This window comes from Paramormyrops kingsleyae, chromosome 4 (genome assembly GCF_048594095.1).
Source record: "Paramormyrops kingsleyae isolate MSU_618 chromosome 4, PKINGS_0.4, whole genome shotgun sequence".
NCBI classification, from domain to species: domain Eukaryota; kingdom Metazoa; phylum Chordata; class Actinopteri; order Osteoglossiformes; family Mormyridae; genus Paramormyrops; species Paramormyrops kingsleyae.
Genome location: NC_132800.1, coordinates 28,813,836 through 28,839,574, shown reverse-complemented (window position 1 = coordinate 28,839,574; position 25,739 = coordinate 28,813,836). Strand labels below are relative to the sequence as shown.

At 45.9% G+C, this 25,739-nt stretch overlaps 2 protein-coding genes and 1 long non-coding RNA gene across 7 annotated transcripts in view; 1 reads left to right on the top strand and 2 right to left on the bottom strand.

Moving 5' to 3' along the window:
* hecw1b (HECT, C2 and WW domain containing E3 ubiquitin protein ligase 1b) overlaps positions 1-8,569 on the top strand; it is a 45,228-nt gene extending 36,659 nt beyond the window's left edge. For all 4 annotated transcript variants that reach the window (XM_072711038.1, XM_072711039.1, XM_072711036.1 and 1 more), the window contains 8 exons: positions 799-912; positions 1,069-1,221; positions 3,229-3,327; positions 4,080-4,209; positions 4,874-5,020; positions 5,140-5,254; positions 5,627-5,825; positions 6,949-8,569. In XM_072711038.1, the coding sequence (XP_072567139.1) occupies positions 799-912; positions 1,069-1,221; positions 3,229-3,327; positions 4,080-4,209; positions 4,874-5,020; positions 5,140-5,254; positions 5,627-5,825; positions 6,949-7,060 (1,069 nt within the window). In that variant the 3' untranslated portion in view covers positions 7,061-8,569. The remainder of the gene's footprint in view (positions 1-798; positions 913-1,068; positions 1,222-3,228; positions 3,328-4,079; positions 4,210-4,873; positions 5,021-5,139; positions 5,255-5,626; positions 5,826-6,948) is intronic.
* A 4,915-nt stretch (positions 8,570-13,484) lies between these two features.
* On the bottom strand, positions 13,485-18,763 carry LOC111837780 (ribonuclease inhibitor-like). 2 transcript variants are annotated; one of them, XM_072711057.1, is made up of 6 exons: positions 18,626-18,763; positions 18,021-18,117; positions 17,558-17,731; positions 17,129-17,287; positions 16,977-17,023; positions 13,485-14,241 (listed from the first exon to the last, which is right to left on the bottom strand). In XM_072711057.1, exons 1-6 carry the CDS (start codon positions 18,708-18,710, stop codon positions 13,706-13,708), a joined length of 1,098 nt encoding a protein of 365 aa, XP_072567158.1. In that variant the 5' UTR covers positions 18,711-18,763; the 3' UTR covers positions 13,485-13,705. The 2 variants fall into 2 exon arrangements, with proteins under 2 accessions (XP_072567158.1, XP_072567159.1); XM_072711058.1 differs by lacking the exon at positions 13,485-14,241 and adding an exon at positions 15,444-16,686.
* Positions 18,764-18,867: 104 nt separating this feature from the next.
* LOC140588805 (uncharacterized) lies at positions 18,868-24,046 on the bottom strand. The gene is made up of 4 exons (XR_011990001.1): positions 23,959-24,046; positions 21,389-21,502; positions 20,796-20,874; positions 18,868-19,275 (listed from the first exon to the last, which is right to left on the bottom strand). It is a non-coding gene; the product is annotated as an uncharacterized lncRNA (long non-coding RNA).
* Between the last annotated feature and the right edge of the window lie 1,693 nt (positions 24,047-25,739).

The window sequence follows — 25,739 nt, the reverse complement described above, 5'->3', positions numbered from 1 at the left end:
TAGTTTAAATACATAATAATAATAATAATAATAATAATAATAATTGATAATAATAATTTATACTTTATTGATCCCCATGCCCATTGCTCTTTGCAGAGTAAGTTGTCCGCGAAGGGCAGCCACCTGTTGGGGCGCCCAGACATTTAGCCCAGACTGCCTTAAATCCCGCAAGTTATCTAGCTAAGTAAGAAATCCTTCTTTCTGAAACAGGTCCCAGTTTAAGCCAGGTTTATTGTTAGCCATTGTTAGCAATACTAGTTGATAACAGCACATTTTGCACATACAAACACTGTAGCAACATGTCCACAGATAGCAGCTGGACAGTCTGTGTGTATGACTGATTTAATGAAACATAAATAGAGATAAGTGCTAATAAACAGTATATAACTACAGTTTTCACTTCTGCTGACAAAGGGTGCAGCCATCTTGAATTCTGAGCTCAGGGTTGCAAAGGGTCTTCCAACTTTCCCAGTCAGAATTCCAACTTCAAGGGGCATTCCAGTTGAAATTTCTAACTAGGAACTCGGAATATTTCCAACTTCCAAGTTCAAATGGAACACAGCATTAATAATCTGATGAAGTGAGGACCAAACGAAAACACTTTTGCAGGTCTTACTGCTTTTCACTGAAGCTCTATGCTAGATGCTCTTTCAGTCATGGCCTGGCTTGGCCTGTCCTGATAGGAACGTTGACCAGAGGAACGCCTCGCTCCCTGCCGTGTTGCTAAGACCACGTCAGGTCTAGCGTGTCCGGCTAGGTGTCAGGCTCCACAGCATCCTAACGATGATTCTGTTCCAGGCTTATCATCAGACGAGATCACTTACTGGAGGGCACCTTCAACCAGGTGATGGCCTACTCTCGTAAGGAGCTCCAGAGGAACAAGCTCTACATCACATTTGTTGGAGAGGAAGGGTATGAATCCAGGCTGGTTTCGTATAGATGCTCGGCTCTTGGTGCATTAACATTATCAGAGATTCTGTCTCAGTACGTCAGGTATCCGACCTTCTGTTCTTAGAAGGAGTTCCCTGCTTAGTGAACATTACCCCCCCCCCCCCCCCCTCTCCACAGTCTCGACTACAGCGGTCCATCACGGGAGTTCTTCTTCCTGCTGTCCCAGGAGCTGTTCAACCCTTACTATGGCCTGTTTGAGTACTCTGCCAATGACACGTACACGGTCCAGATCAGCCCCATGTCGGCCTTCGTGGAGAACCATCTGGAATGGTGAGGAGTGCTGCTCGCTCTGCGGAGCTGGTAACGGAACCCTCTTTTCCGGCACAGTGCTGGTTCTACAGCACATTGACACATTCTTATACCCACAAAAGGCTCAGCTGTCAGGGCTCAGAACATTCTAGAAATGACAATTCCTAATGTAGTACCGTTCAAATGCACGCGATATAGATTCTAGTTAATAAGTGCTTATTATCAGTTCCAGCTGCATAATGAGAAATGTAGTGTCTAACTGAAGCCTCTCCTTTTGAAACGTCCCTGTAGAAGGGCTTCTGTAAGTTTACCTCCTTTCCTGAACTGAAGCCCACATCGATTATGCAAGTAAAGCACCTTTTGAGAGATCTTCTGTCATTTTGACAGCCCTCCAAGACTGGGAATCATAGCCTGTTGTTACTCACATATTTTAACTATAGTCTCAATGGACTGTAGAATATATAGTATTATAGAATATCTGTAATAACATAGATTCACGTTTTCCCTGGCCCGGACGTGGGGCGCCCCCCTGGGGCCAGGCCTGGGGGTGGGGCTCGATGGCGAGCACCCGTGGGGCCTGGCTGGGCTCAGCCCGAGGAAGGAACGTGAAGAAGGAAGCAGAGTCTGAGGACTTGTTATATGAATTTAGCTTTAGTTTGGCTGAAATTCGAAACTGTTAGTTCTACAGGGCTGGAGTGATTACCTGGGGATATTTAGGACATTGGACTCGGTAGAGTCTTCAGAATAAATGTTCTTTCTATGATATTTCCTTTACGAGATACAAGCGTTTTTGCTGGAGGAGTCCTATTCCACGACTGACTCATGCTGACATTTTGCCCTCAGTGAAGCCACTTGGGGAATACAAACATGGCACTGTTTACCTGGAACTAAGAAGGAGGCTCTCAGTTCTTTATTGGTCTATAGCTCTGTCAATCAATACAGAATTGACTCATTTACGGACTTTGGCTTGACCTGATCACAGTCTACACATTTCTTTTCCCAAGCAAACCCACTTCTTCTTTTTCTATAATGTTAGCATGCCCGGGGGGGTTGGGCAGTGAGTTGACCTCTGACCCCCAGAGGTTTTTTTCTCTCTTCTTGGGAGTTTTTGGTTCCTCTCCTCCATTGTCACCTGGCTTTCTTTCATTCATTTCTTTGTCTTTCCATTTCCCTGTTTTTGTATTTTTTTTTTCCTTTGTGATGCTGTACTGTATCACAACTCACCTATGTAAAGTGTGCTATACAAAAATAAATTGAATTGTATTGAATCAGGACCTGTAAAATAGCCAGTGGGTGTAGTCGGGTTTTTAGCTTAGCTGGATAATTGTCGTATTTAAGGTAGTCTGGGATAAATGTAAGTGAACGAAGATAAATTCCACTTAAACTAGGGTATCTGAAATTTGACATGCGACTAAGCAAGAATTCCAGTTTTGTGATACAGGCCCCTGTTCTCTCCTTAGTTTAGGGGACCCCAGATAGACTGTTACAGACACACTCACAACAGACCAGGGGTGAGTTTCTCGAAGCCTTCTTAACGCTATGTCATTCGTAAGTTCTATCTTTTAATACAGAACTTACGAACGATGTAGCGTTAAGAAGGTTTTGAGAAACCATGCCCAGAACAAAGGTGATTTTAGGAATTACAAATGTTTTTCCTGTTAAATTTTATTTACTTTACTTGCGAAGAAATGTAGAAAAGGCTGCACCCTTTGTCATCTACACTTAGCGGTATTAAATTTAGCAGAAGCTATTTGGTCTACTAACTGTTTTCGAAGTGCGCAGAAGTGCTCGTCTGCTAACAAAAAAGTTGGCTTTGCTAATTAGTGAATTATTGAAACTCTGCCCACCACTGAGTATTGATTACCTGACCATTAAGGTGTGCTGTGTTCTGTATAGATGCCCAATGCAATCATTTGTGCTGTGAAGCCATAATGGGATAGCAGAGCAACATGTCTGGGGGTTACTCAGCTGGTCCGGGACACTAGGAGCAAGGAGTCAGGGCCCTCTGCTGTCTGCCCCCCTCCCCAGGTTCCGCTTCAGTGGCCGCATTCTGGGCCTGGCGCTGATCCATCAGTATCTGCTGGATGCCTTCTTCACCCGCCCCTTCTACAAATCCCTGCTCAGACTGTGAGTGATCGTCATGATGCGCTCTGCCGTGCCGTGTCAGTGTAACCGAACACAACACATTCCAATCTGTGAGTGATCTTCATTATGCGCTCTGCCGTGCCGTGTCAATGTAACCGAACACAACACATTCCAATCTGTGAGTGATCGTCATGATGCGCTCTGCCGTGCCGTGTCAATGTAACCGAACACAACACATTCCAATCTGTGAGTGATCGTCATGATGCGCTCTGCCGTGCCGTGTCAATGTAACCGAACACAACACATTCCAATCTGTGAGTGATCTTCATGATGCGCTCTGCCGTGCCATGTCAATGTAACCGAACACAACACATTCCAATCTGTGAGTGATCGTCATGATGCGCTCTGCCGTGCCGTGTCAATGTAACCGAACACAACACATTCCTATCTGTGAGTGATCTTCATGATGCGCTCTGCCGTGCCGTGTCAATGTAACCGAACACAACACATTCCAATCTGTGAGTGATCTTCATGATGCGCTCTGCCGTGCCGTGTCAATGTAACCGAACACAACACATTCCAATCTGTGAGTGATCTTCATGATGCGCTCTGCCATGCCGTGTCAATGTAACCGAACACAACACATTCCACAAGTTAGAATTACACTCAAATTCAAGATTTCTATTAAAAGCTAAAAGCACATCTGAGTATATAGGTACATTTAGACGGTGTGTGTATTTGATACAGGCTTTCTGTTGAAACTGCACTGCTTAGGAAAGCTCTTTACTTTGTAGATCAACAGATCTAAGTGACCTAGAGTATCTGGATGAGGAGTTCCACCAGAGTTTACACTGGATGAAGGACAACGACATCACAGACATTCTGGACCTGACCTTCACTGTGAATGAGGAGGTCTTTGGTCAGGTGAGATAAATGACATCACAGACATTCTGGACCTGACCTTCACTGTGAATGAGGAGGTCTTTGGTCAGGTGTGATAAATGACATCACAGACATTCTGGGCCTGGTCTTCACTCTGAATGAAGAGGTCTTTGGCCAGTAAGATGGATGACATCACAGACGTTCTGGGCCTGACCTTTACTGTGAATGAAGAGGCCTTTGGCCAGTGAGATGGATGACATCACAGACATTCTGGGCCTGACCTTTACTGTGAATGAAGAGGCCTTTGGCCAGTGAGATGGATGACATCACAGACATTCTTGACCTGACCTTCACTCTGAATGAGGAGGTCTTTGGCCAGGTGAGATGAATGAAATGACAGACATTCTGGGCCTGACCGTCACTCTGAATGAGGTCTTTGGTTTGGTGATATCCCAGACAATTTGAGCCTGACCTTGTCTGTGAATGAGGAGGTCCTTGATCAGGTGAGATGAATGACATCACAAATATTCTGGGCCTGACCTTCACTTTGAATGAGGAGGTCTTTGGTCAGTGAGATGAATGGCATCACAGATATTCTGGGCCTGACCTTCACTGTGAAAGAGGAGGTCTTTGGACAGTGAGGTTACACGTTTCACAGATGTCTCTACATGTGCCGTGGTCTGTATCTTTGTACCTTCCATTCCAGGTTACAGAGCGGGAGCTGAAATCAGGCGGCGCCAACCTGCAAGTGACCGAGAAGAATAAGAAGGAGTACATCGAGCGCATGGTGAAGTGGCGGGTGGAGCGGGGTGTGGTGCAGCAGACCGAGGCTCTCGTCCGGGGCTTCTACGAGGTATGGTGGCTGGGTGGAGGTTGTCTGGATGACCTCCTCCCGATTCAGAACCCACAGACTGCTCGTGGTGAGGCACCAAACCCAGCCCTAACCAGCCACGTCGCCCTATCCCTGCCCAGGTGGTGGACTCCCGCCTGGTGTCTGTGTTTGATGCCAGAGAGCTGGAGCTGGTCATTGCTGGGACGGCGGAGATTGACCTCAATGACTGGAGGAACAACACAGAGTACAGAGGAGGTAGGTGTGGGAACCAGCGTACCGAAGTGAATCATCTAGAACCTTTCCAGGTTCTGTGTGAGCTGTGCTTATTCTCTCATGTACTGCCTAGTGACCACTGTATACCCAGCCCATGCTGTACTGCTTTTCTGTGTGTTTTAAACAGCTCTTAGTTGTTAATTAAACTCAGCTCCCCAATGAATCAGATTTTGGCTGTGATTCCAGAGGTGTTTGTGAAACTTTCTGAAGGATACAGTTTGAGAGAATTCCATAAATGCAGGGCTGGGGGGGTAGATCCTGCGGGCCTCACCATCTCGGATACAGTGAGCTGAGCATTATGGGACACTGTGCGGCTGTAAGTTATTGGTTAACAGGTTAGCCCCTCCTCCGCAGGATACCACGACGGACACATCGTGGTGCGCTGGTTCTGGGGTGCGGTTGAGCGCTTCAACAATGAGCAGCGGCTGCGGCTGCTGCAGTTTGTGACAGGCACGTCCAGCGTGCCGTATGAGGGCTTCGGCGCTCTCCGTGGCAGCAACGGCCTGCGGCGCTTCTGCATCGAGAAGTGGGGCAAGATTACCTCCCTGCCCAGGTGACCCACCGTGCACCCAGACCTCAATCTCACCAGCCGCTCTCCCTCACTGCCAGTTCAAACTCACCATCCGCTCTCCCTCACTGCCAGCTCTCCCTCACTGCCTGTTCAAACTCACTGCCCGCTCTCCCTCACTGCCAGTTCAAACTCACTGCCCGCTCTCCCTCACTGCCAGTTCAAACTCACTGCCCGCTCTCCCTCACTGCCAGTTCAAACTCACTGCCCGCTCTCCCTCACTGCCTGTTCAAACTCACTGCCCGCTCTCCCTCACTGCCTGTTCAAACTCACTGCCCGCTCTCCCTCACTGCCTGTTCAAACTCATCACCTGCTCACCCTCACTGCCTGTTCAAACTCATCGCCCGCTCACCCTCACCACCTGCTCTCCCTCACCGTTTGTTCACACTCATCGCCTGCTCACCCTCACAACCCGCTCACACAAACCACCCCACTCACACTCACCACCTGCTCTCCCTCACTTCACTACCTGCTCACACTCACAGCTTGCTCACAGTCACCACCTGCATCTGAGTCACACGACAAGTCTGTGACTTAAAATCAAGGATCCCCAGGCCTGATCTGCAGTGCAGGAGTGGATTAATGCATAGGCCAGGCTTCCCCAGGACAACACAAGCACAGTTTGCAGATTTCCCTGCTCAAACACACATTATTCAGCTCTGCAGCAAGCCGCCCACATTTAGTAGGTATGTTTGAGCCGGGAAATCTGCAAATTGTGTTGCAGACTGATTCTCCTGGACTGGCGCAGGCCATCCTAGGCTACAGCCTGGGGCCCCAGCAGTAAAAGAAGGGGCCCCACCTCGGGAAAAATGACGAGGTTAGTTGGACGGCCAACACCTGTCCGTGCTGATGTCAGCCTGGGGCCCGCAGATAAGTTAATCCACCACGACTTGTTCCATTAATTCATTAGATATGTAGTGAGTTCATTTCCATGCGTTCATGCTTAGTTAGGATGCTCATATCCAAGGGCTCTCCAGGAGGTCCACAGCGCTGCTCGAAGGTCAGCTGACATCATCATGATAGCTATACACCAAACTGTGAGGCTATGACCTCCGCTCAGTACAGACGGGTGTCTCTGACCGGCTTCCTGGTTCCTCTCTTCTCTCAGGGCCCACACCTGTTTTAACCGGCTGGACCTGCCGCCCTACCCATCGTGCACCATGCTGTACGAGAAGCTGCTGATCGCCGTGGAGGAGACCAGCACCTTCGGCCTGGAGTGAGGCAGGTCGCGGAGCCTGCAGCCTGGAGCGAGGCAGGACATGGAGCCTGCAGTCTGGAGCGAGGCAGGCCGTGGAGCTTGCAGCCTGGAGTGAGGCAGGCCGCATAGCCTGCAGTGAGGCAGGCCACATAGCCTGCAGCGAGGCAGGCCGCATAGCCTGCAGCCTGCAGTGAGGCAGGCCACGGAGCCTGCAGCTGTGGAGCCTGCAGCCTGAAGCCGGCAGGCAGACTTGGCTCTTTTCTGATGAATCGGGCTTTCAGCAGACAGAATTGCAATTCCTTGATTTTTTCCAGTTTCTATTTTTTTTTACCGTCTGTGCACATGCATGTGTGACTCCCTGGCTGTGATGTCCTCTCGCGGGGGCTTACACAAACCCAGAAGTATGCAATAGCTGACAACCTACAGCACTCAACGCCTTCGCCTCCGTCCCTCTGACTCACGTTGCGCCTAATTACCCATAATGCCTTGGGTCCGCCTCCCCCCGCATCCCCCGGAGCAAGGCTGCCACTATGCACCGAGACATGGTTCACCTGTGCCCACAACAATGTTTCATGTCAGTACAGGAAGTTGGAAGGCATCTCCCAGAATCCCGTTCAGCATCCCACATGACCTTGAACGCCAGCTAGCAAACAGTGGATACGAGCCAAACCAAGGCTGTTTTTGCATTTATGTTAGAGGAACAGTTTCAGGCTTGATTTATCTTGGAGTTGGAGGTGTGGCCTGTAAGGGGGGGTAAACGAGGCGGCCAGGCCAGAGGGACCATGGGGGTTTATACATACAGAAAGGCAGTGACCACCACGGCAAACCTTCTCGTGCGTCCTGCAGTTTCATCCCTTCATGATGCACATTGGCATGAATGTTCAGTCTGTCTGCAGTGACCCATCATTGTCCTCCTATAAAGGAGCTGGATTTAGCGGGGCTGCATTAAGGAGGCAGTGGATGATCTGATTGTGAAGACGTCCTTCAGATGAAATGACATGCTTCTCAAACAGCATTTTTTTCCACTAATGCCTAAGAACCATTAGTAATGTTTTACCGGGAAATTCAGCCGGGAAACATTTATGTATTTATGTAATTCAACACTCTTATGAAAAGTTTAATTAATTTAAAGATTTTTTTGTTGGTGTGTGTAAAGCATTATGTGGGGGGGGTTCTCTTCTTTTGGTTCTGTTCGATGGCAGGATCTGCAGAGTCCCTTAATGGATGGATGGATGGAACACTTTACACCCGTCCCTCAGCCCAGCCCCGGGGCCCTGTGCCCACAGAGGGTGCCCTGTGCACTTGGGCTGGTTCCCCCAGCAGATCTCTCTCTGTGCCCTTCAGAGCCTTTGTCACGTTATTTAGACTGGATCAGATTATCAGCTGTATTGATCCCAGGGGGACGTTCTTGTGCATAAAGCAGCAGGATCCACACAGCACAGGCAGACCATTCACTTAGTGCTACACAGACATGGTGCAGTGATGGTGCAGAGTCACCTTCCACCAAAGTCGGCATCAGGGGCTCGTTTCGCCATTTCTCGACGTTGGGCCACATGGTTCTTCTTCCCAACCTTCTGCCTGCCCTTTACCCTTCATTTTACACCTGAATCCAAACAAAATGTGATTTACACCGTCTGTTTTAACGGAAGATTATAGCCATGACAGTTTTGCGTGCCGTGTTCCAGATGTGAAAACTGATATTGCCATGTCTCTAATGTAGCTGCCCAAGAACAGAGACTTAGGGGTGTTCAAGGGATCGTTACAGGTGTGAATCCATAAGCCTTTCGCTATATTTATCTCCTAATGTATGTTTATGAAGGAGCTGTTAATCTTGGCTCAGTTTGCCGTTGGTCATCAATAATGTTCACAATGAAAAGTTCACTGGAAGGTGACAGTCATCTAATTTTATTAAAATACATTTATAGCTGATAGGAATCATGTAAAAAGGCTAATATGCAATATGCATTTGTAATTACAATTGTATTTATTAATTTGTTTTATGCTTGATTTATATTTAAAGTATTTATTTATTTGTATATTAATTTGTAACTGATATGTAAAATGGATCCATGCAAATTAAAATCCACAGAGATTAAAATTTAAGAATCTGAATGGCTGTTGCTGGATGGGTTGTGCTGGCTTTGAAACAGTCATATAAGTGGTTGATCACTATAACCATGATCACTGTATAAGCGGGTGATCACTATAACCGTGACCACTGTGTAAGCGGTTGATCACTATAACCGTGATCACTATATAAGGGGTTGATTACTATAACCGTGATCACTGTATAAGCTGATGATCACTATAAACGTGATCACTGTATGAGCGGTTTCCACTGTCGTTAATACATTAACAAAAGCTTAAAGAGCTCCCCTTTTAAATAATATTACTGCCATCAGTGTTCATAAGTTCATACTTAACCAGAATTAGCTTTATGAAAGATATTTTTCCCAGTACTGTACCGAGTCCTCGCTTTGTTTGTAAGCTCTTCTTGATATGGGCATTTCTCTCGGCCGCATTCTTTCAGCATACTTTCTATGCATATTAATTATCACTGACAAAAAATAGAATGAAATAAATGAGAACTACGGGATTACTGGTACATCGGTCGCTGTGTGGAGATAATTTAAAATGTGCCCCTCCCCTGGCATGGCGGATGTAGTCGCGATGATGTCACATGCCCATTCCTACTTTAGGAGAGAATAAAGAAGACAAACTGGTTTTAAAAGTCTGTGTTAATGGAGTGCGTGTCTGCCCTCGGACCCTGGCAGTTAACAGGCCCCGCCCCCCTCTCCACTGCCCCGCCCACATCTCCACTGCCCCGCCCCCTTCACCCTGGACCACCCTTCAGCCCCCCATTCTGACGGTGAGTCTTCATCTCATGTTACAACTGTGGAAATGGAGCGTGTGTCTGCCCTTGGACTCTTGAGGCTTGCTGGCCCCGCCCCATCTGCTCTGGCCCCGCCCCATCTGCTCTGGCCCCGCCCCATCAGCACTGACCCCGCCCTCATCCACCCTGGAATCCCCCCATTCTGACAGTGATGTGGGACTCTGAATTCTCAGGCTGTGCTTTGTACTCAAGCATATCACTGTAAATGAATGTCAATAAACAGTCATTTTGTATCACACTAGTGTGTGTGTGTTTGGTGGTGTGTGTGTATGTGTGTGCACATAAGTGTGTGTGCGAACGTGTGTGCATGTGTAGGTTCGTGTGTGTGCACAGGTGTGTGTGTGTGTGTTTGTGTATGTGTGGATGTGGGTGTGTGCGTAAGTGTGTGCGTTGCGTCTTCTGTTTGCATGGCGATTCTGGTGACACACTCTCTGCATAATTTAATATATTTTTGGGAATCATACAAAATAATCTCTGGGAATTCTGGCACACTATAGGTCATAGGAGGGCGCCACAGCAGCTCAGTGGGCCGCACTGCAGTCTCACACCTGCAGGGCTGCGGGTTCAGTGTAGGTCATAGGAGGGCGCCACAGGAGCTCAGTGGGCCGCACTGCAGTCTCACCTGCAGGGCTGCGGGTTCAGTGCAGGTCATAGGAGGGCGCCACAGCAGCTCAGTGGGCCGCACTGCAGTCTCACCTGCAGGGCTGCGGGTTCAGTGTAGGTCATAGGAGGGCGCCACAGCAGCTCAGTGGGCCGCACTGCAGTCTCACCTGCAGGGCTGCGGGTTCAGTGTAGGTCATAGGAGGGCGCCACAGCAGCTCAGTGGGCCGCACTGCAGTCTCACCTGCAGGGCTGCGGGTTCAGTGTAGGTCATAGGAGGGCGCCACAGCAGCTCAGTGGGCCGCACTGCAGTCTCACCTGCAGGGCTGCGGGTTCAGTGTAGGTCATAGGAGGGCGCCACAGCAGCTCAGTGGGCCGCACTGCAGTCTCACCTGCAGGGCTGCGGGTTCAGTGTAGGTCATAGGAGGGCGCCACAGCAGCTTAACCCTCTGGTTTATATCTCACTGAAATCTTTATGTAGAAATACTGTATGAAGAAAAAAAAAACGCTGGCTAAATCCGTAGGCTAATCTGTCTTCTTTTCAAAACGTCCATTGTCGGAAGTATTTAAGTTTTTAAAATCAGGTTAAATCGGCAAAAAAGTAAACCATGTCACCTTACTTTGTTTTACCTGCATCGGGGGCGTGTACGTAGTACCGCTCTCACCCGAAGATCGCTATTCACATTCTAAATAGCCGCATTACCGCGTATTGAAATCGCATGGTAATCTGATGAACAGTGCAACGGTGAAACGCGATCCAGATACATCCCCATCAGCGCCATAAAAAGGGGGTAGGGACGTGGCCAGGTGACAATGGTTCATTCATACACATTAAAGTTGCTACATATTCAATAAAAGGAACCAGAAATAGTGACATGAGTTCGGTTTTTCTTATTTATTTATCCAACTGAATGTTGCATCTACACCATTTAGTCATCTTCATGTAGCCAAGACTTTGGTGATCAGATATCTGGGATCAAAACAAACTGCCAGCATTGCTTACTATGTACTTTTATAATGTCTCTGCAAGTGTTCCAAACTGCATTTTGCAATGTCTATACTTTGATATCAGATTACAAACTTAACATAAGTCTCACATATTTACAATATACATTAAAATTTGGCATAATGCCAAAGCAAATATATAAGAAATAATTTTTTTGCCATGAATTAAGTTTATGATATTTAAAAAAATGTGTGACCATGCCCCAGTCAGTGAAAGTGTGTCCCCTACCCCAAGACCCCAGAGGGTAAAGGGCTGTGGGTTCAAATCCCACTTCTGTTTGGTTGCAGTGAAATGTTTTAAATGAATGTTAGAGACTTCAGGGCAGGGCAGGTCAGGATAGCCCTGGCGGTGTGTTGATAGCCCTGGCGGCGTGTAGATAGCCCTGGTGGTGTTTAGATAGCCCTGGTGTTGTGTTGATAGCCCTGGCGGTGTGTTGATAGCCCTGGCGGTGTGTTGATAGCCCTGGTGGTGTGTTGATAGCCCTGGCGGTGTGTTGATAGCCCTTTACTGTTTGCTTGAAGCCCGGCACATAACACCCGGCTTATTTGGTGCATGAAATAGGGAATTGGGGATGAAATTAAAAGTAAATTGAGAACTTCTTCAGGAACTGCATCTGCGTTACGAGCTATCACCAGCAGAGGGCGTTTGACTATCCTCCACATCGCCGCTCCATGCGTGATGGAAAATACAGCAGAACCTTGGAACTCGAACACCTCTAAACTACCAACTCGGATGTAGAACGGGTCTGTTTAATTTTTTACATCCCAGTAAGGAATTCTTCCCAGGATTATAATTATATTGATGTTAAATCACCTGAAGTCTTTCTGACTGCTGCATCACTGCTTTTTCCTGGAGTTTTATGAGGTCACAACAGCCAATGGCAGCTACCACAAATCGTGACCCCTCTGATCTACAGAAATAGTCTCAGTCTTTTTTTGGTCACTAAACCTTTTTGTTGTGGTCTTCGTCTTAAATACAAGGCTTGAACATACTTTTGTGTTTTTGTGTTTTATTCTCCAGGTAACTGACGCTCCCTCACAATGCAGGTAATGTGCCTCATTCAGGACTCCCTCACAATGCAGGTAATGTGCCTCATTCAGGACTCCCTCACAATGCAGGTAATGTGCCTCATTCAGGACTCCTCTAGCAACCGCTCGTTCAGCACAAAGTCAAACCAGCGGTACTCAAACATTCTCCGAAGAGACACAGTACCAAAGGAGTCCAATCTTCGTCTCAGCTCACTGGATAGCGACAGCCATATAGTAAGACAGGGAGCACCAGGACTCAAGACTTGGACCTTTGTCCTCCTGCAAAAATATCATGGGCGCCACACACCCCTTTCATTCTCCCCGCAGACAGACACACTACTGATGGTTGTGCCCAAGAAGTCATTAAATGCCTGGATCTTGGTCTTTATCCAGGACACCCACAATCCCAGATACTCAGACTCCTCACTCAGTCCCTTTAGAGCCCCGATCAGAGCTTATATTGACTCTGCTAAGATCACAGCATCGTCGGCAAAGTCAAAATCAGCAAATCTTTCTTCACCATCGGATGCCCCACAGCTGCTGGACCCCACAACCCTGCCCAACACCCAGTCCATACAAGCATTGAACAGAGTAGGACCAAGAACACACCCCTGGTGAACCCCTTGTTGCTTTTCAACTATGGCCGTTCCCGCTTTTAGTCAGGAAAATGTTATTCCCGCTTGTTGTATTTTGGCCGTTTAATACAATGTGTGCTACTAATGTGACTCATATACATTTTTCTGTCCAGCTCTACAGATTTTTGCTTTCGCAGTTGTCTCCAGTTAAATGGTTATTATATACATTGATTTACTCTAATTGTGTTTGTAGTAAAGTGTATTTATTTAACTTAATCCACCAGACTGGTTTGATTATGTTACTCAGTTATGCTTTGGGTGACGCTGAAGCAGGACATTAATAGGACAGAACAGAGAGTCTTTATTGTCATTGTACAGGGAGGAAATAGGCATATGAAAGGTACATATACAGGGGAGCTTGCTGATCCTGATTTATTTTTTGTTAAACATCACATTTCACAATAAAAAATTATTATATAGGTTGAAAAGCAGAGATTTACTGTGGAGAACCAGCACCATGTTGTGTTGCTTTTCAGTAAGAATGATTCCTCCAGCATGGAGTGAGCTATCCCAGCATGCACAGCCTCACTGAGGAGTTTGAACTACAAAGCTCAAACCCTGGATAGAGGGGCTCAGTGAATGAGGGGGTGACCCTGTACAAGAGGGTCAGTCCATCAGTGGTGACTCTGTAGAAGGACAGAGCACCAGCCCCCCAGTCCAGATACACTCCTACTCTGCGGGAGCTTGAGGGCTCTGTGGTTGTGTCAGTGCCTTTATTATTGTGCTGGAGAATGTATTTGCAAGGATCACAGTACAGAACCCATGACTTGTCACTGACACCAAGCAGACAGTCATCCCCTCCTTTCCTCCCGATCCCTTTATAAGTCACTCCTATTTTAGCTCCATCTCCATCCCACTCAGCCTCCCAGTAACAGCGGCCAGTCAGACTCTCTCTGCACAAAACTTGGGGGCAGCCGTCAAATCTCTCTGGATGATCAGGATATGGCTGCTTCTTCCACACATGTGTCACCTTCCTGTTCTCCTCCGACAGAAACAGTTGTTTGTCTACTGTGTTGGGGTCCAGCGTCAGCGGGCAGGAGTCTGTAGGCAGGAGGGAGAATTATTAATACCATCAGGCAGCCTGTACTTTATGTTTCTATACGATATAAAAACAGCACAGCTTCCCCGAACGAAGCGGGATCTGAAGTTTATGAAATAGCTCAGGAAATGTCGGACAAAATGCTGCATGGGATAAAACTAACAGGCTTAATTACGTTAAACAAAATTACAAAGCAACGACATCCATCAGGCACATTAACCACAAAGATATTCACCAGAAAAATCTACACCAAAGACTGATACTAAAAGTCAGTATCTTTACTTTGAATATGAACTTCCTTCTAACAGCTTCGGACACGAAACCTCGGTCAGCAACCAGGGTGAAATCAGTTTTAGGCTGATATTCGACAGATATTCAGATCCACAATCGGCAGAAGCACCGGCGGTGTTTCACTCACGCTAGCTGGCATAAGCGCTCGAAAGACGCCAGTTCAACTACACAGCCTCGCCGCTGATCGCTTACCGGTGACTTAGGGACCGTCGACAAATTACTGCCCGAATAAAATACTAATAGCTGCTAATACTAATACTTAATGCTAGTAATTTCCATGCCATGGGATCCTGTGACTCCAAAATGGGTTCATCTGACGTGAAGCGCCCAAATGATCCCTAGTGTGAATTCTAACATGATTGCACAATAATATCCATCATTTTAATCCGTACAACCTCTGGCGGAGTCCAAGGTTTTGGCCCCTGTAGGTTTCCCTGCGGTAAGAGATTAGGAGAAAGAGGCAGGTTGCGGCGAGGGCTTCAAAGTGGAAAAAACACCCCATATAGGTTCAGAAGTTACCTGTTATTTATTTTATTACTGTGTTTATTTTAACTAATGTTATCTGTTTTTTTTTTTGCAACCAATTTTTTATTGGGTTTGAGCATAATGCACACAAAAGTGACACATCAAAACTGTTCAACATACAAAACAGTAGAGAAAAGAACAAACCCCATGGGCACCCACCCCACCTCACCTCCGGAGCAAGACATTAAAGGAAAAAATGATGGAGTAAAAGTGTAATATACATACAGCAATAATAAATAAAACATTTACACATATAAATGCACATACATGTACACCCCCACACATCTACATACAGAAACACAACACACACACCAAATATATTCGCATATATAAACACATACACATATATATACAGTATATATACAGTATATATATATATATATACACACACACGTACGCATATATACATACTGTAACTGTATCGAAATTAACCAAACACAGTAGGTGATGTGCTCTCCTCAATGTACCCTAGTACAAGTGAAGCATTACGCTCCCAATTGTTGATAGTGACGTCAGAGGCACCATTTATTCGAGCAGCAGACAGCTCCAACATGATCAAATTGTAAAGGGAAGCCCTCCAGACTATGAAAGTGCAACGACTCGGGTCTTTCCACCTTGAGACCAACAGAAGCCTTGCAGCGACAGAGGATCAAGAAATCGTCTGTTGCTGAGAAGGGGAAAAAGAAAGGAGAGAGAAATCTAAGAGTAACAGAGATTGAGGAGAACAAGGGACAGTCACATCCAGCAGATCAGAAAGAAAGGAGGAGACCGCATACCAAAGAGCGGCCACAGGTGGACATTCCCAGAACATACCAAGGGCTCTAAGTGGGCACAATTTACAAAGGGTATCAGGATCGAGAGCCATAGCGAAGCGCAATCGTGGAGTACAGTACAACCTGTGCACAAAACTAAACTGAACGTGCTGGTGATTGGGATTTCTAGAAGCCTGCTTAATATTTTTAAAAATGGTGCGCCAGCACAATGGAGAAGGAGAAGAGATATCACCCCATTTACGGGCAACAGGTGGAATAACCTGACCAGCATTACGCAAAAACATGTCCAGCGTGGAGACTGGTCTATTAGATTTGGACAGGGAAGCCACAAATTTGCAAAAGGGGTGAATAGGCAAAGGAGCAGAGAAGGAAATCCCACATGTTCTGAGGACAGATCGCAGTTGTAGAAAGAAACAGAAGGAAGAAGGAGGGATAGGAAATTTAGAGCTGAGAGCCTGGAACGTGAGGAGGCCAGAGTCATCAAATAGATCACCCAAAACACGGATTCCGGACGAGATCCACCGGGAGTTTGTGATGGGCTGACCACCAATGTTAAGCGCTCTATTAAGAAATACTGGTGTATTTGAGTGCCAGACAGGGACAGAGCCAGTGCGCTTCTCGACCCGATGGAAAATCTGCACAGCATAAGACACAATTGAGCCTAGCACAGGTTTAGCTGCCTTAGCTTTCAGGGAGAGAAAAGGGAGATGTTGCAGCTGATGCGGACGCGCCAGATTCTCCTCTATTGGAAACCAGGAAGGCGGTGATGGGGGAGGCTGAAGCCAGTGCCAGACCGAACGGAGAACAAAGGACCAGTGGTACCATTCATATTCCGGTAGAGTGAGACCCCCATCATCTCTAGAAAGAGTAAGAAAGGAGTACCTTATGCGAGGCTTGCGGGCATTCCAGAGAAAGGACGTTACTGTCGACCGGACATCTTTCAAAAAGTGGGAAGGGGGCGGCAAAGGAAGCATAGCACTTAAGAAATTTAAGCGGGGCAAAATGTTCATCTTGATCGTTTTTTGTGTTGTCTCTTTTTCCTCCTTTGAATGTTGTCTAAAATGTGTACAGTGCACTCATCATAACTGTGTGAATACAACCATAAAGTAGTATTAATGGTATTATTAAAAGCATGCAAACACACTTACATCTCTGTAAGCCTGGTCTGGTCCTGCACTCTCCACTGTGGTCCACACTATAGGAGAAGCAGAATGACATAGTCCTACTGTATCCATTGATTTATTGGTGCCTCTTCTTCTCATACATGTCTTTATAGCAGGGAGAGACACTCTGTACTCACTTCAGCTCACACTTCTCCAGTACAGCCTTGAGCAGCTTCACTCCTGAGTATCCTGGGTGATTGTAGCTCAGGTCCAGCTTTCTCAGGTGTGAGGGGTTTGACCTCAGAGCTGAAGCCAGGGAAGAACAGCCTCTCTCCGTGACTCGACAGCCCGACAGCCTGCAGAGAGACAGACAGAAACTCTCCAATAAACAAGATCACCTCACCAATATAAAATGTGACTACTTTCACATTTACAATGTCACCTCTTTCAATAATTACAGTTTGCAGTGTGGAATGCTCAGGAATACTGACCTCAGTATCTGCAGTATACAGTGTGGAATACCCAGTAATACTGACCTCAGTATCCCCAGTTTACAGTGTGGAATACCCAGTAATACTGACCTCAGTCTCCCCAGTTTACAGTGTGGAATACCCAGTAATACTGACCTCAGTATCTCCAGTTTACAGTGGGAATCCCCCAGTCCAGCAGAGAGCAGCTTCACTCCTGAATCCTGCAGGTCATTGTCACTCAGGTCCAGCTCTCTCAGGGGTGAGGAGTTTGATCTGAGAACTGAAGTTAGCACTGCACAGCATTCCTCTGTGAGATCACAGCTGTCCAACCTGCAAAAGGAGCCATGTTATTATACACACAGAGACCGGTATATAGCCCTGTCATGGAGAATACAGTGAGCATTTTCATTACAAAGCATAAATATCCTGAAAGGTTTTGGGTGCAGAATATTCAGGAGCTGGATCAATCCACTCAAATTTATATATATATATGTAACATTATTGGGAATATGGTCTATATGACTTCTAAATTACAGAGTGAGTACAGAGTATATATATATTTATATCTCAATGTATTACTGCCAGAGCAGACATATTTTCACATCCCCACATCACTTACAGAGCTGTCCTGTAGTTCTTGACCACAGGCAGCAGCTTCCAGTGCTCTCTGTCTGGTCTGATGAATTTCTTCAGATCAAACACATCCAGCTCCTCGTCTGACATCAGTAACACAAAGGCCAGAGCTGAGTACTGAGCAGGTGGGAGGTCTTCTGCTGAAAGGCTTCCTGAATTCAGGTATCGTTGTACTTCCTCTACTAGTGAATTGTCACCCAGTTCAATCAGACAGTGGAACAGGTTGATGGTCCTTTCTGGAGATAAATTCTCCTGTACTTTCTCCTTGATGTATTTTTCTATTTTTATGTTTTTTTATTGCAGTCACAGATTTTTATAAAATTGAATTATACATGACCCTCCCCCCCTACACACACACACACACACATACACTTGTTTCACTATTTCATTGTGATAAATGAAACTTTAAATTCCACATCATGCATATTTTCTCTGAAGCACCACATACACATAGCACACGGCATACAGCTCTTACTCTGCTCCAATATGTCATACAGCTCTTACTCTGCTCCAATATGTCATACAGCTCTTACTCTGCTCCAATATGTCATACAGCTCTTACTCTGCTCCAATATGTCATACAGCTCTTACTCTGCTCCAATATGTCATCCAGCTCACTTTCTGCTTGGGGACCTGAAATAAGGAAGAATTTCAGATTCATTTCTATCTCCAACATCAGTATCTAACAAACTGTTCATCATTGCATTTTTAATGCTAGACGATATATTTATTTTCAAATAGCTTTTCCTCTACATTTTAGAGGAAAAAAAAGAACTGATATAAATATGATTATGCTTCTCTCTCTCTTCACCTGCTACCACTCCTGGGGCCGCCAGAAAGGGACGTCCAAGCATCTTGGTTCTGGACTCTCCGCTCCAGCTGCCTCCAGGTGCATCGTGTTCTTTCCTGGTCCACTTCAAGGTCTCAGCATCACGTACCTCTGGGCCGTCCTCTCTTCCTCTTTCCCGATTTAACTTCTGCAGGTCTTCATGCAGTTTCTGAGCAAGGTCATTCTGGTCCATCTTCTTAAGGATTTCAAGCATGACTTGGAGAGCACCAGCTGCACTGTAAGAACCGATCATCATCTCAACAAGGTCTGTTCTGTCCAAGTTCTTCACCTGACCCTTAGGAAGGGGCTTTAAGTCTTTATGCGCTGAGAGACTCAGTCTGAATTTAAACTGCTTCAGCTGTTCATCGTGGAGCTCGTTCACATAATCCAGCAAGAGGTCGGGGAGCGAGGTCTGGATCGGCAGAATGTCGGAGATGAGTCCATGAGACTCACAAACCCGTACATGGTCACTCCCACACATGCACTGACCATTAACAGCAGTGAGTGTTCCTGCTCACAGTTTAATGTGGCTGCTGGAGACACTTGATGTGATTCTTTTGTTACAATAAGAAGCACACATGTGTGTTTATTAAACCTTCATTTAACCAGGTTGGTCTCACTGATTTTTAAATTTTCTTTTCAAAGAGAGACCGGTCCAATAAAAACAGCAATAAAATAGTTTAAGATGCAATATAGCACATAAAAATAAGGGTCTAAATAACTTAGACTAAACATATCATGTTAAGTCAGCATCCACTATAACTATATATACTTTAAATTAAGTTACTCTGTTCTGTTACGTATGTAACATTTGGTGTAGTGCAGTATGGTAAGGAAGTAGCCTGAGGAAGAGCACTGCAGAGAGTGAGCTTTTTGTCTGCTAAGTTATTCTGTTCTGTTACAGTATGTCTGTAACATTTGGTGCAGTGCGGTATGGTAAGGAAGTAGCCTGAGGAAGAGCACTGCAGAGAGTGAGCTTTTTGTCTGCTAAGTTATTCTGTTCTGTTACAGTACGTCTGTAACATTTGGTGCAGTGCGGTATGGTAAGGAAGTAGCCTGAGGAAGAGCACTGCGGAGAGTGAGCTTTTTGTCTGATAAGTTATTTTGTTCTGTTACAGTACGTCTGTAACATTTGGTGCAGTGCTGTATGGTAAGGAAGTAGCCTGAGGAAGAGCACTGCGGAGAGTGAGATTTTTGTCTGATAAGTTATTCTGTGCTGTTACAGTACGTCTGTAACATTTGATGCAGTGCAGTATGGTAAGGAAGTAGCCTGAGGAAGAGCACTGCGGAGAGTGAGATTTTTGTCTGATAAGTTATTCTGTTCTGTTACAGTACGTCTGTAACATTTGATGCAGTGCAGTATGGTAAGGAAGTAGCCTGAGGAAGAGCACTGCGGAGTGTGAGCTTTTTGTCTGCTAAGTTATTCTGTTCTGTTACAGTACGTCTAACATTTGATGCAGTGCAGTATGGTAAGGAAGTAGCCTGAGGAAGAGCACTGCGGAGTGTGAGCTTTTTGTCTGATAAGTTATTCTGTTCTGTTACAGTACGTCTGTAACATTTGATGCAGTGCGGTATGGTAAGGAAGTAGCCTGAGGAAGAGCACTGCGGAGAGTGAGATTTTTGTCTGATAAGTTATTCTGTTCTGTTACAGTACGTCTGTAACATTTGATGCAGTGCGGTATGGTAAGGAAGTAGCCTGAGGAAGAGCACTGCGGAGAGTGAGATTTTTGTCTGATAAGTTATTCTGTTCTGTTACAGTACGTCTGTAACATTTGATGCAGTGCAGTATGGTAAGGAAGTAGCCTGAGGAAGAGCACTGCGGAGTGTGAGCTTTTTGTCTGTGACAAAGTTACTCAGCTTAAGCTTTCCTGCCTTTCAGTGTCAGGTTTTTACAGACAACATGCATCATAGACTGAAATGTTATAGCCAAACCTCTCCATGGGAATGATGAGCCATTGTTTAGATGATTATGGCTGTAAAGAAACCAGTTCCTGTGTATCGCAGTCTGACTCTGTAATAAAAACCAAAGTAATGTTATCTTTATATGCAAAAGTCAGTTCACCAGCTGTAATATCTTTCTAGCCCAATCAAACTGGTCAGTTTTTATTCACATAAAGGCAGTTTTTAATCACAGGCAGAGATTCGGTCTCCATTGATCATTTGGACTAATAACTATGGGCCGTATTCTACCAAGTGCTTAAGTCAATAAATTGCGTAGTCATTGACATGGGCACTTTTAAGCAGCTTTCCCACTTTATGCTCTGGACGACTGTATTTGTCACAGACCAGGGTTAACAGACTACATTACCCAGGATGCATTGCTACTATATTTTGGTTCCCACGGGCTCATACTTGTTTTCAGTTTGGAATGACCTTATTCTTTGAATTGTTTGCGCCTGTTGGTTTCATTACTTCAGTACATATTTATACTTACATGTTCCTTCAGTATTAAATGGGCACTTGGAAAATGAAACTATACATTTTTCTATCAAGGTATTCAGTGCTTTAAGTGGGTCAGTACTCACAGGCACGCAGTACCAGCACCTCTTTGTTTTTCTCCTCAGAATAACGGCACCTCACAATATCTGCTGAGAGTATCGGCACCAGGAACTTAATAACAAGGGGAGTGCCAGCACCTGCTGTTGAAAAACACAGGAAGTACCTGCATATAGTACTAAATAACATGGGGAGTACCTGCACATAGTACTAAATAACATGGGGAGTACCTGCACATAGTACTAAATAACATGGGGAGTACCTGCATATAGTACTGAATAACAAGGGGAGTGCCAGCACCTGCTGTTGAAAAACACAGGAAGTACCTGCATATAGTACTAAATAACATGGGGAGTACCTGCACATAGTACTGAATAACAAGGGGAGTGCCAGCACCTGCTGCTGAAAAACACGGGGGGTACCTGCACATGGTACTGAATAACAAGGGGAGTGCCAGCACCTGCTGCTGAAAAACACGGGAAGTACCTGCACATAGTACTGAATAACAAGGGGAGTAACGGCACCTGGTGCTGAATAACAAAGGGAGTACCAGCGCCTGCTGCTGAAAAACATTGGGGGTTCAGTACCTGCACATAGTACTGAATAACAAGGGGAGCACCTGCACATACAGTAGTACTGAATAATAAGGGGAGCACCTGCACATAGTACTGAATAATAAGGGGGGTACCAGTACCTGGAACTGAATAATATGGGGAGAATCAGTACCTGGAACAGAATAACAAGGGGAGTACCAGCACCTGGAACAGAATAACAAGGGGAGTACCAGTACCTGGAACAGAATAACAAGGGGAGTACCAGTACCTAGAACAGAATACCAAGGGGAGTACCAGTAGCTGGAACAGAATAACAAGGGGAGTACCAGTACCTGGAGCAGAATAACAAGGGGAGTACCAGTACCTGGAACAGAATAACAAGGGGAGTACCAGTACCTGGAGCAGAATAACAAGGGGAGTACCAGTACCTGGAACAGAATACCAAGGGGAGTACCAGTAGCTGGAACAGAATAACAAGGGGAGTACCAGTACCTGGAGCAGAATAACAAGGGGAGTACCAGTACCTGGAACAGAATAACAAGGGGAGTACCAGTAGCTGGAACAGAATAACAAGGGGAGTATCAGTACCTGGAACTGAATAACAAGGGGAGTACCAGAACCTACTGATGTAGCACCAGCACCAGGTATTACAGTATTACAGAAAAACTGTAAATGAGAAAATTGATTTGATCTGTTGTTCTATGCCAGCTTGTGATCTAAAAGTGATCAGGCTGCTACCCATTATATCTGCTGTAGGGAAATGCACTCCAATGGCCACTAGGGGAGCTCTCGCCTTCTCCTCAGCCTTGATAAGTAATTAATTATGTCATGCAGTCTAGCAAGCTTTATAATCAATGTCAGTGAGCACTGCCTTTACACTGACACTCCTGCTGAGAGGCTAATTTGATTACCAATCTTGGCCTTGTGGTTAAGAACCCATGACCAATAGCATACAAATGTTTAACATTAATCTCTCACTGTTTTATGATTTTCTCCAAGACTGGAACCATACATTTGATTCACTTTTATGCCACAGGTGATTGCGAGCTGGTAAAATGTAAATCACCTTAACATAAAAATTTAAAGTAGCACAGGGACAAATTTTTTGTTTTGTACAGTGCATAACAACTTCAGTGTATTCAAAATATACTCAAAATAGTATGTTGAAACAACTGAAAGTTAAAATGATTTTTTACACTGTACTCCTGGATCCGCCTCCACATTTCCACACTCAGCTCCATGCAGAACCAGCATCCACTGCCCCACTGAAAGCTGACTGCCTGTCACTCACTTCAGGACTGTGGCCAGTTCACACTGGAATCTGGTTTTGGCCACATTTTATAAATATTGTGAACAAGCTAACAAAGAAATCAGATCTGAGCAGAAAGTCCAAGTTGAGCACCTGGACTCGCTGTGTTCTCACCTTCACTGAGAAAATTTGGTTATATTTTTCCCAAATTCTCTACACTGAAAACTTCACTTTGAAGCGACTCATATTTCTGATGCAGCCAGGTAACTAATTTTTGCAAGTTTTTTTTACAGTAAAGGTGAAAGTTTTAAGGTTTTTGTCTGTTGTGTTAGGGAACTTCAAAATATATGATGCAAAATTAAATTTTCATTTTCGAGGTCAGGTACTCGTAAAATAAGAAATGAATAAGTTTCCATTTTATACTCTGTGCTGAGTCTGATCAGACAGGTCCAGCGAGTTGTACAGCAAGTATATGTAACATGTACAGTACAAAGAAAACAAGCCCAGCGTTTATTACTTTCACATTGGTAATGCAACAAAGTACCGTGTAAGTAAGAATTCCTGTACAAAAGATCTCACAGAGGAACACTGAGATACAGGCAAAGATAGTTATGGCTAATTGTTTCATTCTTATGTGGCTAATTATAGTGATTTAAAATAATTTATTTGCAAGAGTTTTTTTTTTTTTATTGTTACCTGGGTGTTCAGCATGCCACACTTCAAGTCCTGGAATTAAAAATCATAAACTGCTACTAAAGTAACTAATATCATTTGGCTAAAATATTCTCCATCTTACCTTGAATGAGAACCATGTGAGAAGGCAGACAGAACGAGGCGATACTGGCCTTGGAGAGAGAAAACGCTGGTTAATAAGAGGTAGGGACTTCCTGTACGGGGCGGGACAGAGCACAGGAAGTGTAAAAGGAGGGTGCAACAGGTAAGCAGATAGATAGATAGATAGATAGATAGATAGATAGATAGATAGATAGGACAATTTAAACTTCATTTTATATTGTAAAACAAAAAACTGTACAAAACTGTACACTCAAACCAAAAGTACCATTCGAGTAAAGTGTTTTTTTCTTAAGATGTAAGAAAAGACATTCTGGAAATGATGGCTGTTATACATAAAAATGTAACTTTTGGCTAGCACTGCTCCTTTACACGTCTGGGACTTGGGTTTGAGTTTCTAGCAGGGCTCTGTGTGTGAGGACTTTGAATGCTCTCCCTAAGTTGTAATGGGGTTTCCTGCAGGTATTCCAATTCACTCCCCCAGGGTCCAAAAACATTCTGAGGTTAATTGGAGTTACTAAATTGCCCCTAGGTGTGTGAATGAATGGAGTGTGAGTGTGCCCTGCAGTGGGTTGGTGCCCCATCCTGCCTTGTGCCCTGCAGTGGGTTGGTGCCCCATCCTGCCTTGTGCCCTGAAGTGGGTTGGTGCCATCCTGCCTTGTGCCCTGCAGTGGGTTGGTGCCCCATCCTGCCTTGTGCCCTGCAGTGGGTTGGTGCCCCATCCTGCCTTGTGCCCTGAAGTGGGTTGGTGCCCCATCCTGCCTTGTGCCCTGAAGTGGGTTGGTGCCCCATCCTGCCTTGTGCCCTGAAGTGGGTTGGTGCCCCATCCTGCCTTGTGCCCTGAAGTGGGTTGGTGCCCCATCCTGCCTTGTGCCCTGAAGTGGGTTGGTGCCATCCTGCCTTGTGCCCTGAAGTGGGTTGGTGCCCCATCCTGCCTTGTGCCCTGAAGTGGGTTGGTGCCATCCTGCCTTGTGCCCTGAAGTGGGTTGGTGCCCCATCCTGCCTTGTGCCCTGCAGTGGGTTGGTGCCCCATCCTGCCTTGTGCCCTGCAGTGGGTTGGTGCCCCATCCTGCCTTGTGCCCTGCAGTGGGTTGGTGCCCCATCCTGCCTTGTGCCCTGCAGTGGGTTGGTGCCCCATCCTGCCTTGTGCCCTGAAGTGGGTTGGTGCCATCCTGCCTTGTGCCCTGAAGTGGGTTGGTGCCCCATCCTGCCTTGTGCCCTGAAGTGGGTTGGTGCCATCCTGCCTTGTGCCCTGAAGTGGGTTGGTGCCCCATCCTGCCTTGTGCCCTGCAGTGGGTTGGTGCCCCATCCTGCCTTGTGCCCTGCAGTGGGTTGGTGCCCCATCCTGCCTTGTGCCCTGCAGTGGGTTGGTGCCCCATCCTGCCTTGTGCCCTGCAGTGGTTGGTGCCCCATCCTGCCTTGTGCCCTGCAGTGGGTTGGTGCCCCATCCTGCCTTGTGCCCTGCAGTGGGTTGGTGCCCCATCCTGGCTTGTTCCCTGCCGTGTGCCTGTAGTCTCAGGGATAGACTAGAGGCTCTCCATGATCCTGAATAGGACAAGTGGATCCAGAAAATAGATGGATGGATGAAATGCTTTGCGTTTAAATAAAGTTTATTAACGCTGACAGGTATGTGGCGTTGCAGTTTCCAGCCATCTGGGAGTCTTTATAATGCCATAGTGAGGAAGCATACAGGCTAAATGCCAGTATTTACACTGTTCTTCCTCAACCAGCTGTATTTGTTTTCATTCTTCAGAGAATGTAGAAAAAGGAGTTTATTACAATCTT